This window comes from Empidonax traillii, unplaced genomic scaffold, assembly GCF_003031625.1.
Source record: "Empidonax traillii isolate 1590-97213 ecotype Southwest subspecies unplaced genomic scaffold, ASM303162v1 scaffold1274:size141774, whole genome shotgun sequence".
NCBI classification, from domain to species: Eukaryota; Metazoa; Chordata; class Aves; order Passeriformes; family Tyrannidae; genus Empidonax; species Empidonax traillii.
Window position 1 is genome coordinate 31,944 of NW_020956467.1, and position 17,654 is coordinate 49,597.

General features: G+C 40.6%; 1 protein-coding gene across 11 annotated transcripts in view; it reads right to left on the bottom strand.

Annotated features, from left to right (window-relative positions):
• The window catches only part of LOC114069490 (tubby protein-like), a 96,379-nt gene that overhangs the window by 30,761 nt on the left and 47,964 nt on the right, over positions 1-17,654 (bottom strand). For 7 of the 11 annotated variants that reach the window (XM_027906311.1, XM_027906301.1, XM_027906306.1 and 4 more), the window contains 6 exons: positions 11,483-11,650; positions 7,272-7,343; positions 6,236-6,357; positions 5,148-5,339; positions 4,460-4,572; positions 3,275-3,389 (listed from right to left, as the gene is read on the bottom strand). In XM_027906311.1, the coding sequence (XP_027762112.1) occupies positions 3,275-3,389; positions 4,460-4,572; positions 5,148-5,339; positions 6,236-6,357; positions 7,272-7,343; positions 11,483-11,650 (782 nt within the window). The remainder of the gene's footprint in view (positions 1-3,274; positions 3,390-4,459; positions 4,573-5,147; positions 5,340-6,235; positions 6,358-7,271; positions 7,344-11,482; positions 11,651-17,654) is intronic. The other 4 variants (XM_027906304.1, XM_027906309.1, XM_027906305.1 and 1 more) reach the window with 1 other exon arrangement.

Consider the following 17,654-nt stretch of genomic DNA (forward strand, 5'->3'; position numbering starts at 1 on the left):
TTTTCTTCTCATCAGGCAGCAGTTATGCTATACATAATTAATTTAGATGCTGACAGGTTGAAGACATTGTTCAAGGTAAAATTAAATAATAGTGCTGAATCACTTCCCTCCCAACAAGCAGTATGATCACTCTGAAAAAACAGGGCCATACTCTTTGGATTTACTCAGAAACACTAAAATTGGAACTTCTGCCACATGATAAGAGAAAGGTCACTAGCAGCACATTACAACCATCACCAATTATCATACATTATGTTGCAAATGCTGCCCTTTTGCTAAAATCATGGTACCCACCTGGAATTACATGAACATGGAATATATGAGGAGAGTGATCAGGACAAAAAGAGGAGCTTTAATTAAAAGTAGATCTTTCCAATCCACCTGCATCCAAACAAAATTAATTTCCCCTACCTCCTGTCTCGTTCCCTGCTTCTCTTTTATTTCCCTCCTCCATGATTTTGTGTGTGTGAATTCCAGACTACAAGCAGCATTACTGGGGAAACAGAGGCCAAATTCTGGTTTTACCCTTTTTTAATGCCACTGGCAGTCTTAGTTTAAACAGGAACACAAGTGTTGTCAGCTCAACCAGGACACCAATCATTGATAACAGCTAAGCACTTGGCCCAGTATTGCTCAGAAGCTGCACTCTCTGCCTTAACCTATCCAAGTCAGCTGTTCTGTCAGCATGTGTCACAGTAAACTGGATTGAAAGAACACAGAGCCTCTCCACAGGGTTGCTTTTAAAACCTTACATACTTTCAAAAAATTATGTAAGCATCTTGCTTTAGTGGCAATAGCGGCCACAATAAAAGGAGCAGGTTGTATATCCCAGCAGCTCCCAGGACATTCACAGTTTTGTTACCCCAATTTTCTTTCAGTCACTTCCCTTTCTGGACTTGTTTCACACATCTGTGCTTAGTATCTTCAGTAGAAACTATAGAAAAGCTATAGAAAGCCCAGATCACAGAACCTACAACACTGGAGCACAATGCAAGGGACTGAGGCCTGAGTAGAGACATGGGGTCTTGCTGCTTTACTGAAGCCTGAGTCACACCTCAGAATGTCAGCTGAGCTCCCTGACTGCGGAATCTGACACAAACTGAACTATGAGGTACTATGGATATAAAGGAATCCAGCACAGAAAATCCTGGTACAAATGGTACAGTTACACCTCACTGCTCCTTGATAAATTTTGCCGAGCGATTCTGCAACCAGCCATTAGGTGCTGCTGCAGGTTTATTAATATGCTGGACTGCCAGCAGTGGGGGAGTCAAAATGGTTAACAGCACCTGAGAAAAGTGTCCTTGCTCTCTGTTCCCGATCCTTGAAACATGCCCTGAGGTGAGCTCCACAAAGAGAGTCCTCGACACATTTCTCCCACAGTTAACAGCAGATGTATCACCAGTTTCTGCCTGTATAAACTAGACCTGCTGGGATGATTAAGCAGGTCATGCTCAGTAGGTTGGTGGGAGTGGGTACAGCTTGCTCTCCACACGGGTACCTGATCAGATGAGCTGAGGGACAGTGAGAGGCATAGTGGTGCTTTTAAAGTATTGGTTTTTATAGTTTTTGCTGCAGGGGAAATCTCAAGGCAGGAATTAAAAGACTGCCTTAGGACAAGGGTGTTTCAATACAGCTCTTCCTGGCACTCTCTGCTGTGGTTCTGCTGCAGCCAGGAACAATAATCTCACTTTAGCAAACCTGGCTAGTAATGAAATACCATTCCAATTTCCTTTTGTCCTCTGGCCACAGCACACCTGCAAGCCTGCTGCTTTTCTCCGTTAGTATAAAAAGTAATTTTCTTATACAAATGTCCAAATTCCAAACTGCTGATTACAAATACACACATAAAACCTTATCTCAGCCACATTGTGCCAACAGTGGCCATGGTTTGGTTCTTTCCAACATTCACAGTTCTAGTTACCTCTGCTGACCACAACAGCTTTTAATTTGGCAATGTTCATCATTCAAAAATTATTGTTGTTAACTTAAACAAGTAATGCCTAAATTTTTCAATGATTTTTTATTTTCTTCTTGTATTTCCAGTTTGCACCAGATTAGTTGCCTGGCTCCAGGGAATGCCCTCCTATATAAACCAGTAAAATTACCTATAATAAACATGTAAGCTCTAGGTTTCTACTGAAACTTCAGTCAAACTGACACCAAATCCTGGAGTCCCTTGTTAAATCCAGCTAGCTGGATTTTCTGAGGGTTTCAAATCTAACAGGAATGGAGGCATATTTATACTGTATCCACAGAAAAACTGCATTCTAAGCAGCAGGAAAAGAACACGCTGGCAGCTAATACTGTCCCACTTCAGTACTCTTGGCACTTTGCATGGAAAGGATGGCTCTCTGCTTTCCTGTTCATGTGCTGAAATCTTCCAGACACATTGCTCCCCACAACCCAAAGCTGACCTTTCTGGGAACGCATTCTGTGAATACACTGGGTATGTGCTGGACCTCGAACTGACAGATTTCCAGGCATCCTTGATTAAAGCTGGACAGGAACTTTTCAGAAAAGCCATTCTTGGGTATTTTTATCAGGAGTTGTTGACTTGTGAAACCAGACAACTTTCTGTAGCAGTGTACATACCAAGTATGACTGGAAGGATTTCTTGGGCCTGCATATTTCTCGACAGAAAGAATCGTCTGAACAAAACTGTTACTCATCCAGCAATCAGGAAACAACAGGAACTGTGTTTCAAGTCTTCATTGCCTGCATTGCTCCTGACAAGTGTTATTTACTGTCCTATAAGAGGCTGGTCTCTCTCATTCAATACAAGTTCGTATCTTGCTTGGGGTTTGCTTACGTTTTTTTCCTGGTAAAAAGGAGTTTTAGCATTTTTATCGCAGTCTCTGACCTGCTGCAGACCTACCTGTCCAGCTACCCATGATTTGAATGAGAGATGCCTCCTCCAAAATTCCACAAAAAACAATCACACTAGAGCAGTAATGCCATGCACACAACTCTTTGCAGTTGAGGAGGCTCCCTCAGCTGGTGCCTGCAGGAAGCATCCTAACCCCTCCAGAGGGTTATGTAAAAGCTTCAACACCTTCTGATCAAAGGTGAGAACTGGGCAACCCTGTTCAGTGCATATTTTCTACCTCTACTTTCCATTGAATTTCCTGGTTTCTTTAGTGGAGATCAGCTGCTCGGTTATGTCCAAATATGAATGCTGATTTACATAATCCTAAGTGAGAAGGAAATTCAGAGTGCTGTCTCAGAAACTGAACTGCCCTTCCTGCACATCTTGCCTGTGAGCAGTACTTACGTAACAAATAGCAGCTAGCTCCTGACGCAGGGTACTCGCCTCCAGACTTGATGTTGTTTTCATTGGATTTACTCCATTGTCATAAACTGTAAACTTAGTTCCCATAAGATTTGATCTATCAAAAAAATGGAAAATCCGATCACCATTTGCCAGTAATGCTGCCCGAGACATCTATCCTTTACTGCACTGTAGCCCCAAAGGAAAGAGAAGTATTGAGTACAGAGAGCTGTTATTTCTCATCCCAGATAAACAGCAACTCTCCTGGATTAAAGGCCATAACAAAAAGATAAAGGTACAGTACAGCAGAGTATACTAAAAGTCCCTTATCGTTACACTGGAGGTTTCTCATGACATCTTGCAAATTAGTAAATTCAAGAAAGCAGTAAGGAAACGCTCAGCGGGGTTATTTTGTTTGCTTGTGTTTTTACAGTATGCTTACTCTGTACAAAACTATCTGCTTTCTTACCTGACTACTAAACTGCATTAGAATATAGGGAGCGATTTTTATGAAGTCAGAAATAATCTTTCCTATTTCAATGGAAAGGAGTGCAAAATACAATATAGGACATACAAAACCATTCTGTGTCTGCACTGCAATAAATAGCCTGTGAAGTTCCAAGATCCCCACAGGCAAATGGCAACCAGCAGCACAGGCCCTTTCCTCAGGCAAAGATGATATAAACATACATCAAGAGGCTCCAGGTATCAACAACAAACTGGTGTACAAGAGGGTGACAGACAGGAAAGAAACACATCCTTCTGAAATAATTCCGCTACCTGCAAATAACTGATTTGGATCTTAAGGACCAGGCAAAACTGAAGAGATTTTCTGTGTAACAGACAGTACTTGCATTCCAAGGTATTTATATCAGTAGAGGCTAGACACAATGTACTCATGCACTTCTGAAAATCCCATTAAGATAAGTTGTGCTTGTACACCCTTGAGAATCTGGCCTTTGAGCATTTAAGAGCTTCAGTCCTGATGACTTTTAATAAAATGTGATCCTGTAAGTACTTGAGACATTTTGAAAACATGCCTCAGATACTGGTGATCTTTAGGACCTTTATCACATGATGTATGTAGTCAAGCTTCTAATGAAGAAGTCATTAGTGGCTTACAGGCTTCTTAATATCAAATGAACTTTGTATTATGTAACGAAAATTCTTAGACTTAGCACTGTTTACCTCAGTTTTCCAATAAAACTCTCTCCACCCCGAGACAGGTCAGTTGGGTCTATAGAGATGAGGTAATTAGAGGTTTTACTCTTCTTTCGTTTCCTTCCAGCTAACAGAAACACCTAAGCAATGCAAAAAAACATATTCCAGAATGCTAAAGGGATTAGCACACACCACTTCCTGCTCTGATATATAATAAACCATAGGCAATTTTTCTGTCTTCCAACATCATCAGCAAAGTAACAGAAGGTCTCCTGACAGAGGGTCTCCTGGGACTTAGCAAAACCAGGGGAAAAAAAAAACTAGAAAGGGAAAATGACTTCTATTATTTATGGTTTAAATAATTAAATTTGATCTAATTTGTTAAATGTTTCATTCTAAGTTGCTCCAACTCTTCCAGTTGAATTGAAAGTAGATGCTTTTCATGCCACGGAATGCAGAGAGCCCCAACTGCTGACAGTCACATAAAGGTGCCATGCATGGATTACTTAAGGCCAAAGATTAGACATATGAAGAAAGGCAGTGGATCAAAGTGATACTGTTGTTTTGCTTTTGGAAGACTGTAGGACAGATCTCAGTGAATGTGGAAATACATTTAAAATATAAGATTACACTTTCTTTATAAGACTTCTTCAGATTTTTATCATTTTTTTTAAATTCAGATGCAACTGGTATGCCATTCAAGTTATTTTATGACCTTTTTACCATGCTCCCTTTCCAAGTGGAGGTAATAAGTAGGGTACATCCCTCGGTCCATTCCCTTCTTGTCTCTTGTGATTCTGCATTTGACAGTGGCACCCTGTGGAGCAGGTCTTATGGCGAATTCCTCCAGGTCATCGACATCTATGAGAGGCTCATTTGTGGAAGGACTGGGGGCTGAGGCCGCTTCCTAAAACAACAAGCAAAATTCAAGTTTCTCAATTTTGATTTACAAGGTTATAAGTACAAAGGAATGGCATTTGATAGCAGTTGCACTTTTTAAAAAAACCACCAAAATAAGGGGCATATTGTCTTCCCCATTCTGGTTCCTCAGCAGCCTTGAGGCAGCTTGTCAAGGTAAGGATCTCTTCCAACCCAATCAGTCAACCTCTTGCCTACCAGAGGCCCAGGGAGCAGCTGCCTGTGCAGCTGATGCTCAGTGTACAGACAGAGCTGGCAAAGCAGAATGGTGTGACTGCACAGACAGAAAGCTGTGCAGTTACACAGCAAAGCCTGGCTCACACCTTCCCATCTCACCGCACCCCTTTTCCCAGAAAGGCCATACTCAAGGACAGTGATGGCCTTTGATGAAAGGAAGAAATGGGAGAGGGAGCAACAGTTTAAGCTAGATGGAGATATAACAAAGATGAGAAGTCAGTGCAGTATATAAAAGAGTGGGGCACCATCAACTGGTTTAGCAAGAGCTTGTGATTTAGATTGTTTGAACAATCCAAAGTATTATTTTATGTTCAGATGTGGCAGTGAGAACAGGGTGGGAAAATGCCCAGGAAAAGTCAATGGCAACAAAAGATCCTTCTGAGCACCTGCAAGAGGTAGAAAGGTAAATATTTACTGTTTACCTTTCTCTTCATTCAAGTTCAGACAATATTTGCTATTCTTCTCTCCAAGTCATTGTTTTCATTGCTTGCTCCTGTGAACCCTGAGAGCTATCACTGTAAATCACCTTGGAGATACTCCAGTGCATATTAAAAACAGAACAAGAAAGCCAGGCCTATCCTGACTGCACTCTGAAATCATGCAGCACTTAGCACCCTGCATGCCCCTTCTTCAGAACTCCCCCCTTACCTTGTTGGATTTCTTGCTCGTGGCAGAACCAGGCCGGGTGTTACTGTTTAACTGTGAAGAACTGGAGCTGTCTTCATCTTCCTCATCTTCTTCCTCATCAAAATTCATGCTACTTGAAATGCCTGAGGAGAAAGCAGCACACCTGTATGAAATACTAACACATTAAAGCCGTCCATATTTGCTGTACAACATCACTTACCATACTGCTACACCTTTAGGCTCACAGGTGAGTGTGGGAGGGTGTGTGGGAGGGAGGTTCACAGTGCGTGGCAGTGTGTGAACACATGGCATCTGCCCTGAGAGGCCAAATATTCCAGTAAAAGAGAAAGGAAACATCATGGTTTCCATTTCAAAGAGAAGATCAAGTTACCCAGGGATAGAGGAGCAAATACACAGTTAGGAATTAAATTCATAGCATCTTCATCCAATCAAGTACTTCAAACGCAACACAAAATCTCAAACTTGAAATTGGAGCTGAGAGAGCATTAGACCTGGCAGAGCCACTTGGAGACTTTAATAATTAAAATACGAGCCCTTTTAAAGCACACTTTCAACAGCTCCTATGTGATCTGCTCAAGAGTAGATCTTAGACTGAGGAGAAATATTCACATCAAGGAAACGTTCTCAAGCATCTTCATGTCATGTAAAGAATAGTATCAGCCCAAGCCAACAGAACTGCCTTACAGCACTTGAAAATTTGAGTTTACAAGAATTCGAATCCTCAGACATTTCAAAGGGAAACACAACTTTGAACATCAAATAGGTCTTAGCAGCAAAAAGCATCAATGGTGGGACATTTGCTGGGCCTAGTTGTTGAAGGAGTATCATGCAAATGAAGCCACCCCAGATTCAAGTTTAAACACTTTAAATTCCACATATTAGAGGCTATATTTTATCTTTATAAAAAAAACAAAAAAACACCCCACTTGGTTCAAAATTCCCATTATTTGTAAGTCCAATGCAGAAGGATAAACGAAATGCAGATTTCCTGAGCCAAGCAGCATAGGCAGAACTAACTTTTTCCTTCTGTACTTACCAGGAACATGATCCAGGGCGACAAGACTGGATTGGGAGGTGGAAGAGGACCAGGATGGATTTGCATGGGGATCTGAGAAAGGAAAAAATCCAAGGGTTTGATTCTGCAAACCCTTAATTGAGTGAACAAGCGTAACTTGGCAGGAGGACTCCGCAAAGGGCTAAGGGCTTACAGGATGGGGCCATAATGCTGCCACTTGAATTTGCAATTATGGACATTTTATCTTTCTGCACTGCACAATCAAATTCACCTTCTACCTGCTTATACCTCCTGTCATCTCATCCACACTCAAGAGTTGTGCCACAAACCCTCCTGTGTGTGATGCAGCACTGCATGGCAGGGGCTTGGCCTACTCCTGAATTCTAACAAAAAAACCGAACACCTCAAATCTGATTGACATAAGTGATACACATGGACTCTACAAAAATACTCATTCGGTAACATTGAAAGAAGTATTCAGAGTCATAATCAGACAGCCTAAATTCTACCTCAATCCCTATGCCTAGTGTGTCCACATCACTGAAAGATGAAATCAGGCTCTCTAAATTGTTTTTCTGGGAGTTCCAGGGAAACGCATAAAGATTTTCATATAGCTTAGTCTTTTGGAACACAAATTTGGTCTGCAAAAAGCAGAGACCAAACCAATGCACAGAAATATAAACAGTAGATATAGACTCAATAACTGTTTTCTTCAGTGCAAATTTTGGAACAGATGGGAAAAAAAAAAGACATTTAAAACAGTTTCTGATGCCAGATTGCACACTGGATAGTGAAACACCACCAGAGCAGTAAGCGTGAGGGTATAAAAGTAAAGCAGAAGAGTATGCAATGCTTGCATTCCGTTCAGCTTCATCATGAAAGGTCTCATTATCCACTTTTTCAATTCCCCCAGCGTGCACATACACCACAGAGCACAACAGCAAAAAGTTTCAATAGGATCTGGTTATGCAAGGGAGGCCTGAGTTCACAGGTCAACAGATATTTTCAAAGCCTGTAGAACTCACTCATTATTAATCACACAGTCATTAATCACAAGCATTATTTCTTAATAATGGCGACCATGTTCTAGGCTCTACGCATGGGTAATAGAGACCGTCCATCTCCTCAGCTGGCAGCTGTGCAATAAAGCCATACTTCACATCCACAGACGTAATCAGTTGATTTCTACACCTGTGCTCACTATTTCACCATCAATATTTTAGTGGTGAAAATTCTGTGCCAGCCTTAGAAAAGTCTGCCCTCACGGCTTGTGGGGAAGAATGCTTCAGAGAGCTCCTGTTTTGGTTTTGAAAAACCAAAGAGAAACCAAATCTATTCCTCCCCAAATCTCAAAACAATTGTAACTTCAGGTGCCAAAGGAGAACTATGATGAAATTGCTCATTCCATATCTCTACAGAGACATATTGCAAACTGATAAATGTGAGGACTCCATGCTAGTTATTCAGTGTTAAAACTTATGGAAGTCTGGCTCTGTCCTAGTGACTCATTTGCCAGGGAGGAACTCTACAGATTAACACTTCGGAAATTAAAAGGATGAATATTTCCTGAAGGAAGAAAATTATTCTACTATAGCAATTTCCAACAGATGGAGAAATCAAATACAGCATTTGGCATTTTCTTGCAAGTGGCTTATTCTTTTCACACTCAGTAGCCTATAACCTCTTGTCTCATGACAGAACTTGACTCATTGGGGAAGCAGAGACATGTGCTAAGAGAAGTTTCTCTCCACCAAGTTAGTGCCAAAGAGCAGAACAAACATAAACCAGGGTTACACAAATCTGACGGGACTCGGCCTTTCCCATTAGGCTGGTGAGCATTTCATAGGATCATAGAATATGACGACTTGGAAGGGACTCATCAGGATCATCGAGTCCAGTTCCTGGTCCTCTGCAGGACACCCCAAGAATCATACCACGTGCTTGAGAGCATTCTCCAAATGTTTCTTGAACTCAGACAGGCCTGGTACTGTGACCACTTCCTCGGGGAGCCTGTTCCAGTGCCCAACCACCCTCTGGTCGAAAAACTTTCTCCTGATATCCAGCCTAAACCTCCCCTGACTCAGGTTCATGCCATTACCCCGTGTCTTGTCACTGGTCATGTGAGCGAAGAGATCAGCACTTGTCCCTCCTCTTCCCCTCATGAGGATGTTGAAGACCTCAGTGAGGTCTCCCCTCAGTCTCCTCTTCTCCAGGCTGAACAGACCAAGTGACCTCAGCCCCTCCTCACACAGCTTCTCCTTTGCATGCTCTCTAACAGCTTAATGTCTTTTTTATACTGTGGTGCCCAAAACTGCCCCAATGCAGAGCAGAGCAGGACAATCCCTTCCTCGACCAGCTGGCGATGCTTTGCCTAATGCCCCCCAGGACGTGGTTGGCCCTCCTGTCTGCCAGGGCACTGCTGCCTCACATTAAACTTACTGTCAACCAGGACTAGATCCCTTTCTACTTTATCTCTGTGCTCTTCTTTTGTTGCCATTCCATGCAAGAGAAAGACTTAGGAAGACAGCAATTCTAAACACTTTTCAGACCAATGGTGACCTGCCAGTAAGGACATGCCACAAGCAGTGAAGTGGCAGCTGGAATCCACATGAAGAGCCCTATCTCTACAGTGTCGCATCAATACTGGGATACACAAAACTTTCTAACAAGCCTCCTCTGCTGGTATCAAGCAGCAAACCATACACACACACATAGTCAAAATATTTTACTGAGATGCTGCTTAATACCTTTCTTTGTGCCTCATCCAGCATAGCTCTGCTGTTAATAAAAATTAATAAACCTCAGTATTCCCATTTTAAAAAAGTGCTCCCCCCCCCTACCCAGCTTGAAGCATGCTAGTGATTCACTTTTAGCAGTGCCTGTTCTGACCAGGAGTATACTCAGACTTGGTAAAAAAGGTCATATCATGTATTCGAGAATATAAAGAAACAAAGCAAAACAAACAAAAAAAATTCCACTCACTGCTTCTATTAAAAAATAAACAAAAATTTGGGGAGAATAAAAATACATGTTAACCTGGAAAAACTCATCAAAACTAGAAGTATTACCCCAGAGTAAAAATCTGAAGGCTGTGACCTAATTTGAGAAGTCTGTGGGTAGTTTTTAAGTCAATCAGCTTTAGTTAGTAGTGTGCCTCACGATTAAATATTCTGAGCCACGGTCTAAGGCAACACAATCACCACACAGATCAGAACTTGTTAGTCATGCCCAACACCCCTGCAACTCAAATGCCCAGGAAATACCACACTTGGAGAAAATCTGCCCATTTCAGTTGAAGCTACTCACATCTGCAGGGTAACGTCCCAGAAAAAATGAATCCTAGTGAGAACTGCTCTGCAGACAAGAGGCAGCATTTAGGTATGAATAGTCTATTCTACACGAGTCGAGTTTGCACTTACATTTTGCTCTTTATACACAAAGAGTTTGTTCTTAAAGCATCAGAGCGCTCTTGGCTTGAGCCATCTTTGCTTCAAAAGCTGTACACTGAAGAAGAACAACTCCAAAGCAAATGTCTTCAGAAAAAGCTTTGTGAGGATTTCAGGATTCTTTTTTTTTTTTTTCCTTCCTACAGTTAATGTCTAATGAGAGATTACAACAGTGCAGGAAGGAAGAGACAGATGCATGAATGTGTACATACACAATCTATCTCCAAAGCATACATGCCTCTAGAATAAAAAAAGAATTCCAGAACATTTGAGGACTCTGTGTGGGAAATGCTGCAGAATACACAGTGCTGTACTTTTCACCTCTGCAATTAGGAACACACATAATGAAAACGTGAACAACGTGTAACTGACACCACAACTAAAATTAATATCCTCGTTCTAATGTTGCTATTCCCTGCTCTTTTTTTAGCCATCAAATAAGTGATTTCCAGAGTTGTACAATATAAAACTGTGAGCAGATGCATGTAAGCATTAGCATCTGCCAGGTACCTCAGTAGCGGCACTGCACTGCAGATGGGGAAGTCACATCCCTGAGAGCCTGCAGAGCTCTTGTTCCTTGGGACAGCAGAGACCTTCATAATTTTTTTTTTTTTAGGTTTGGTTTTGGTTGGGGTTTTTCAGATAATGGAATAGAGCCTAACAGGCTCTGAGGAGAAGAAACACAGACAAACTCTGCTTAGGCCAGGGCTGAGAATGAGAATGTGAAAAGGAGTCAACGTACATCAAGCAAGCAGTGAGAACATGAAGGAAGCTTTGGCTACTTACCTTTTTTCTGCATTGCTGTTCTAAGATCTTGTTTGCTTTGCTGTTGTTGACCACTAGCCACTTTCTCTCCATCATCTTCATCATGGCTGGACTGTCCAACAGTGAGAATTTGCACTTGACTTCCTATCTTCTGAACATCATCTTGAAAAGCAGCTGGGCCATCAATCCCTGTCAGACAGCAGCAAAAGCCTTAGTTGTCTTTCTGTCAAGAAGGTACTGAAAAGAGAATTGCTCACTTGCAAAAAAAGCACCTTTTACAGGAATCAGATATCAGATGTAACCATTCAATAATATTTCCAGACTTAAAACATAACTAAACTAGCCTCCGAGGCAAACATTTCCCACATGATACACTAGAGAATCTCCAAGAGAGGATTAGGATTTCACTGTTGCTCTCCTCACCCCAAAGCACACCTATCCATGCACCAGGAACACTGAAAACCTTTAAAGAGAAAAGAAATCACTGGAGAAAACTGACAAAGAAAACATTAAACTTTCATAAGGACACACAACTGGTCCAGAAACACATGATCTCCAGTCCCAGATTATGCCATATCCCCTAATAAACAACACTGCTATCATGAAACAATGCTTTAAAGTTTCAAAACACTGGAAAATTCACAAATGGATCTAGCAGTGTATACAGGACAGAGGCAGCCAGTCTTGCCTAACCCTAAATACACCTTCTGAGTTAGTAAATTGCCATACAGTTAATACATCAGAGCAAAACTACAAAGAAGATTTTACATATTCCCTGGAACCTCCTTCCACTGAGATTCTTAAATCCTGACCGGGCTCAGTCCTGGGCAATCTGCTGTGAGCAGGCACATGGGACTGGACAGTCCCCAGAGGCACCTTCCAGCCTCAGCCATGCTGTGATCCTGTGGCTTCTCACCACAGCCAGAAAGAAACTATTTACCTCCTTACAGCTGTAAATCACCTCTGAAGACAGAAAAAGAAAATACAAGGTGGGGTGTGTTCTTATCACAAGCCAACTTCTTTTTTTTTCCTTCAGGACAGCAAGTTAAAACACTGGATTGCAAATGTCCTTCCTTAGTTAAGATGTAGTGCTGGAATACGTTACTAAATTAGCTATATAAAAATGCACTTTTGCATTGATAAAAATTATTATGTACAGATATAGTAAATAGCATAAACTGTACACTGTTGCTGTTGAGAAATTTTTATTAATAAGAAAGCAACATTGTAGAGAATTTGCAAGCACTACAAAGAGCTAGTTCAGTAAAGAATATGGTGCTTCTCACATCAAACAAAGTTGAATAAATCCTGTGAGAAGGAACTGCAGGGATTGGGATTTTTTTCGGACTGCGATCTGCAGCAGAAGTCTCCGAGAATACCATTTCATCCTGCTTTGCCAGCAGCTGTCAACTTGCATTAAAAGACAACTGGATCATACATTTAGCATGCTTAACTGTACTTTGCAATATCTGCTGTCACTGCCACTGCGAGACAAAGCATAAGTGGAAAAGAAAGTGGTCCACACCCTCAGGAACAGCACTGGCTGTGCAACTCCCTTACAAGATGCAGCCCGACACTGCAGAAGTGTTAAACTGACAAGAGTTCAAGACCACAAGGAATTATTGATTCATCTCCATCACACAGACCCTGGCAATTTCTGCACCAACCCTGCAAATTCTGATTTACTTACAGCTAAGCTAACAACAACAACTAACAACAAATAAATAATCTGTCCATCCAACCTTGAAGGACTAAATAAAGTTCATGGAAATGTCTCTGTGACCTTGCTAGGATGAAAATTTCAGAAGCAGCTCTGCATGATGCAGAATGAACAGTACCATTTCCTATGCTTTAGGTATAATATGACAGTGAAGAGAATAGCATTTTTATTAAAAGTTATCTCAGAATAAGCACTCCTGCAAAGGTGCTCTAGAACAAACAGGCAGCTGCTCAGATCCTCTGTGGTATTTTTAACAGCTTCAACAATATTAACCACTATCATTAAAGTGGCTACCTAAAGTTAGGTTCTTACCTTAATAATCGGAATTTCAAAAGTGTTAAGCATCCGTGAGTTTAACATGATGCCTCATGAGTATCTTTCTAGCCCCTTATTAAGCCTTGGATGACATGAACCTAATTTTGAGTACCCTTTTCAGAAGGAACAAAACACCTTAATTATTCCTCTTCAAAGCAGACATTGATCTGCAGCAAACAAAATGCCTTCGACAGCACCAGAGATTGCACTGAGGCTGCTTTTTTTCAGATGCCTGCAGAACATCTGCGCTCACATCTCATGCTGTCAGGAACATCGTGTATTATTAGGCCTTAGGACAAAGGCTACGCTGGCAGGTCACACTTTTGGAGAAGAAAAATCAATTCCAGTATTCTGAAGAGTGCATCGCTGGTAGAGTGTGTTATTAAACTTTATGAATAGTTCCACTGGTGAGCACATTTAACGGGATGAAATATGTAGCCAGACAGAGAGGATTAAAGACAAAAAAAAGAACCTCTGTTGCATGAGAACACTGTAGATGGTTCATGGCAAATGTAGCATTAACTATTAATATTTGTGTGTGTGCATACATCTTTGCACACACATATTTTTGTAGCTATACATGCACATGTTAAAATGCAAGCATACATATACATTTTTCTACACCATGAGATATAAGCTCATCTTCCTAAGTCATAGTTCAAAAGGCAGTTTTACCATCACCTACCTAATGTCTGAAAACACTTCCAAGCTTCTGTAATCATGACAATCAAGGTGGATCTCTCATGGCGTTCTCACTTTCTTTGCCTCACGGACTCCTTTTCACCCACTTACCACAAGGATCCTTCACTGTGCAGTAACACAAACCAGCTCTCTAGTTATATGTTCCCTGAGTTTAAGGACACAGTTAAAAGAGGCAAAGAAGCTGAGTGGGTTGTGCCAAAAGAAAAAGTAATTATTGCTATGATCAGTATTTTTATAGAGTTTCCCAAAAACCAGGTAGGAAAAAACTCTGATAGAGATGTCCTTGAATACCCGCTAAGAAATAAAGGGAATTATTGAGAGGTAATCATGAAGGAGGGCAGAGATGAAAGTAGAAGATTAAAACAGCCCTCAGAATACCAGTCCCCTCAGTAAAGGCCTTCTGGTACCCTTTGACATGGTCACGTCTCAGAAGAAAACCAGGAGGTTCCAGAAATGAAAAAAAGCAATACTGAAAAAAAAAAAAAAAGCATCAATAAATGAGTGTTACTGGCATTTACATCCTATAAACTGCTATTTATCAATGCCTGTACTCTCTTAGCATGTAAAAGCTTCTAGACAATATTTAAAAATTGGCAGTACCCATCTCTTAAAAGCTGGTAATCTAAACTACCACATAGAATGTTTTTATAAACTGAAATCACCTAAATTCTAAGAAATTCAAAACACATTAGATAGACATGCACTTAACTTGGATCTTGGGTATGGGATATTTAGATAGGATTTTTTTTTTCTTTTGCTTTAAACACCTAAAATGTTAACTACCTAAAAGGGAAAAAAAAAAATCACAAGATACAGGTCTGGAATGAGGGGAGAAAGAAAAAGGTATGGAAAAAATAAATAAGGGAACTGCCATTGAAAACCTTGGGAAAGAAATAAAGTAGCAAAATTTTGCTTTATGTTCATGATGTATGAGAAACAACTTTGAGTCTTCATGCATTTTATAGTACCACATTATGCCTGTTTGAAACTTCAGCTTCTAAAGGATGGACCAACAAACTAAAATCCATTCAGTTCCACTGGACTTAGTAAAGGCAATGCGTGCTGAGGAAATGAAGCTAAGACCTTATTTAATTGTTCCAATCCAGCACTTAAAAGAATCTTTTTATGGGAAGGTCACCAGGCATGCATTTCTCTGTTCTATATCCACAGCAGATTCCTGCTGAACCGTTTCCAACCATTTTGATATGTCCTATAGATAAATGCTAAAATTAATATAGATGAGCCATCACAGTTCTACTAGATGGAGTTATCAAATTCCATCTGACAAATTGAGCAAGTATAGACCATGTGGGATGGAGGCTATAGATCCTGGAGTATATCCCTTCTCCTCGTCCCTACAGATCCAGAAGTCATTAAAATAGCATACTAGCACTAGTAGAGCACTACAAGTACAATTCTGGGTACCCCTTTGAGCCTCATGCATTTTTATTTCAGCCTCAGAGTCTTCAAAGTTATTTTTTGGAAAAGAAATACACTTTTAAGCGTATGTGCAAGTCAAAACCTGAGGGTATAGTCACACTGAACACAAGGCTTGGATCAATCCATTGAGAAGTCCTGTCTAAACCCGGAATCTGTAACAGAATAGGTCTGAGTGGAATTTCCGCTCAAACCAGACAGAAATTGAGCATTTCTAGACATCTTATCAGAAAAATTCTCAAAGTCATCACAGTCTAATGACACTGTAATATTATAGAAGAATAAGAGAATGTAAGAGGACAGGCCAGAAACACAATTTTGGTTATTTCATTGCTCAAAAGATAATTAAGAAAAAGTATTTAAAATTGTTAGGGGGCAGAGGGGTAGGAGGAGAAAGTCAAACAGGAGGAAATTACTACAAACAACCAAGCTATGTGTGAGCAAGGAAAGTTCAGCTGATTTGTGTGGCCATGACTTACAGATAAGCATGAGATCAAGTATGAGGAAGATTTTGTGATCTGACAACAGTGCACAGTGCACAATGGTAGTCTTGAAAAATTTCTTACAGATGAAATATGTGACAACCTACCCAGCAGCAAATTACAGCTGTAAGCACAGGGAGCCAGCTCTCCAAAACATTATTAAAATATTCGACTATATACTACATGAATCTCCAGAAACTGGATCTTTCAGGAAAAGAATCTAATTGTATATTTATAAACACCATGTTCCTCTCTGCACGTATTTATACATGCAAACATTTTGCTGTGAAAGTATTTTCAGCAAATGTTATTTCCTCTAGGTACTTTTATATGAACTTATAAATCCAGGAAAGAATGATTAACGGATTATTTGAGCCTTAGAACCCCAGGAAAATACAGATTTCTTATTTATTTGAAAATAACCCCTTTAATAAATTAAGAATTTCTTTATAGGATATTTGCAAACTAAAAAAAGAAACTAAAAAGAAAAGTATGGTAAATCAGAGAGAAGTAATTGAGCTCAGTGACTGAAAGGTAAACAAGATTATGTATGAGGAAAGGAACACAGCACAGAAAACAAGTTAATTCTGTCCTTGCTCTACAAGTGAAAAACTGCAGGATACGAAAGTTTTTCTCATTTTATATTGCATTTAAGGCACAAATTTGATGTGTGAAGACAGACATACTGTTCACAGACTAAGTTTCAAGAAGATGAAGCCCTTTGCAGATTAGCTCTGAAGAGCTGACCAAGGTCAGGCAGGAGGTCTCTAGAAGAGAAACCCACATTTTCTGAGCTCAGTTCCTGGTCTGACAAAGAAGTCATATCCACGTGGACAACATTCAAGGCTGTGGCCAGCAATAACCCTGCAAGTGCTCCTCAAGAACACTGCAGAGCAGCTCTTCCTCCAACTGAGGGACGGCAGCACAAACCTTCAAAGGATGGCTGGCCTGCTCTGAGGTCAAGAACACGGAATCTCAGAGAGATCTAACACCAGAACAAATAGTTTCTGTCCTTTAAAGAACCTGGCTTAGAGCAAACCCTGCTGTCAATATTTTCTAAGCCATTTCTCAGTATATTCCTGTTCTCATAGAGGCAGTGCATCCATTGATTGGGTTCAAGGAACTGCAAAATCACAAAGGGATTTGTTTAGAAGGGAGAATATAGAATTTTTTTCCAAAAGGACCCCTAGAGAGCTTCCATCAAAAGAAGGACTATTGCTAACACCAGACCAGGGCAGTTAAAGAAAAGTGCTTCAGCACCAAACTCTACATTCACTTTGATCAAATCTAGAGAACAATAGCAGGAACTGTACATTAATAAATCTTTATCCTGAGGAGGTCAAAATTACTTCTTCACAATCAAGTTCATGTGTCGCCAAAGCACAACCTGAAAGGTTTGTCAGATCTAGAAATAACTGGACTTTTGTTGGTGGAAACTCATTCATTGTTCCTCCTACCCTTTCTCTTTACAGGGAAGCCGAGATAAATCTGCTCTACATGAACTTCCCTACCCTCATCAGAAAGGAAGTGTTACAGT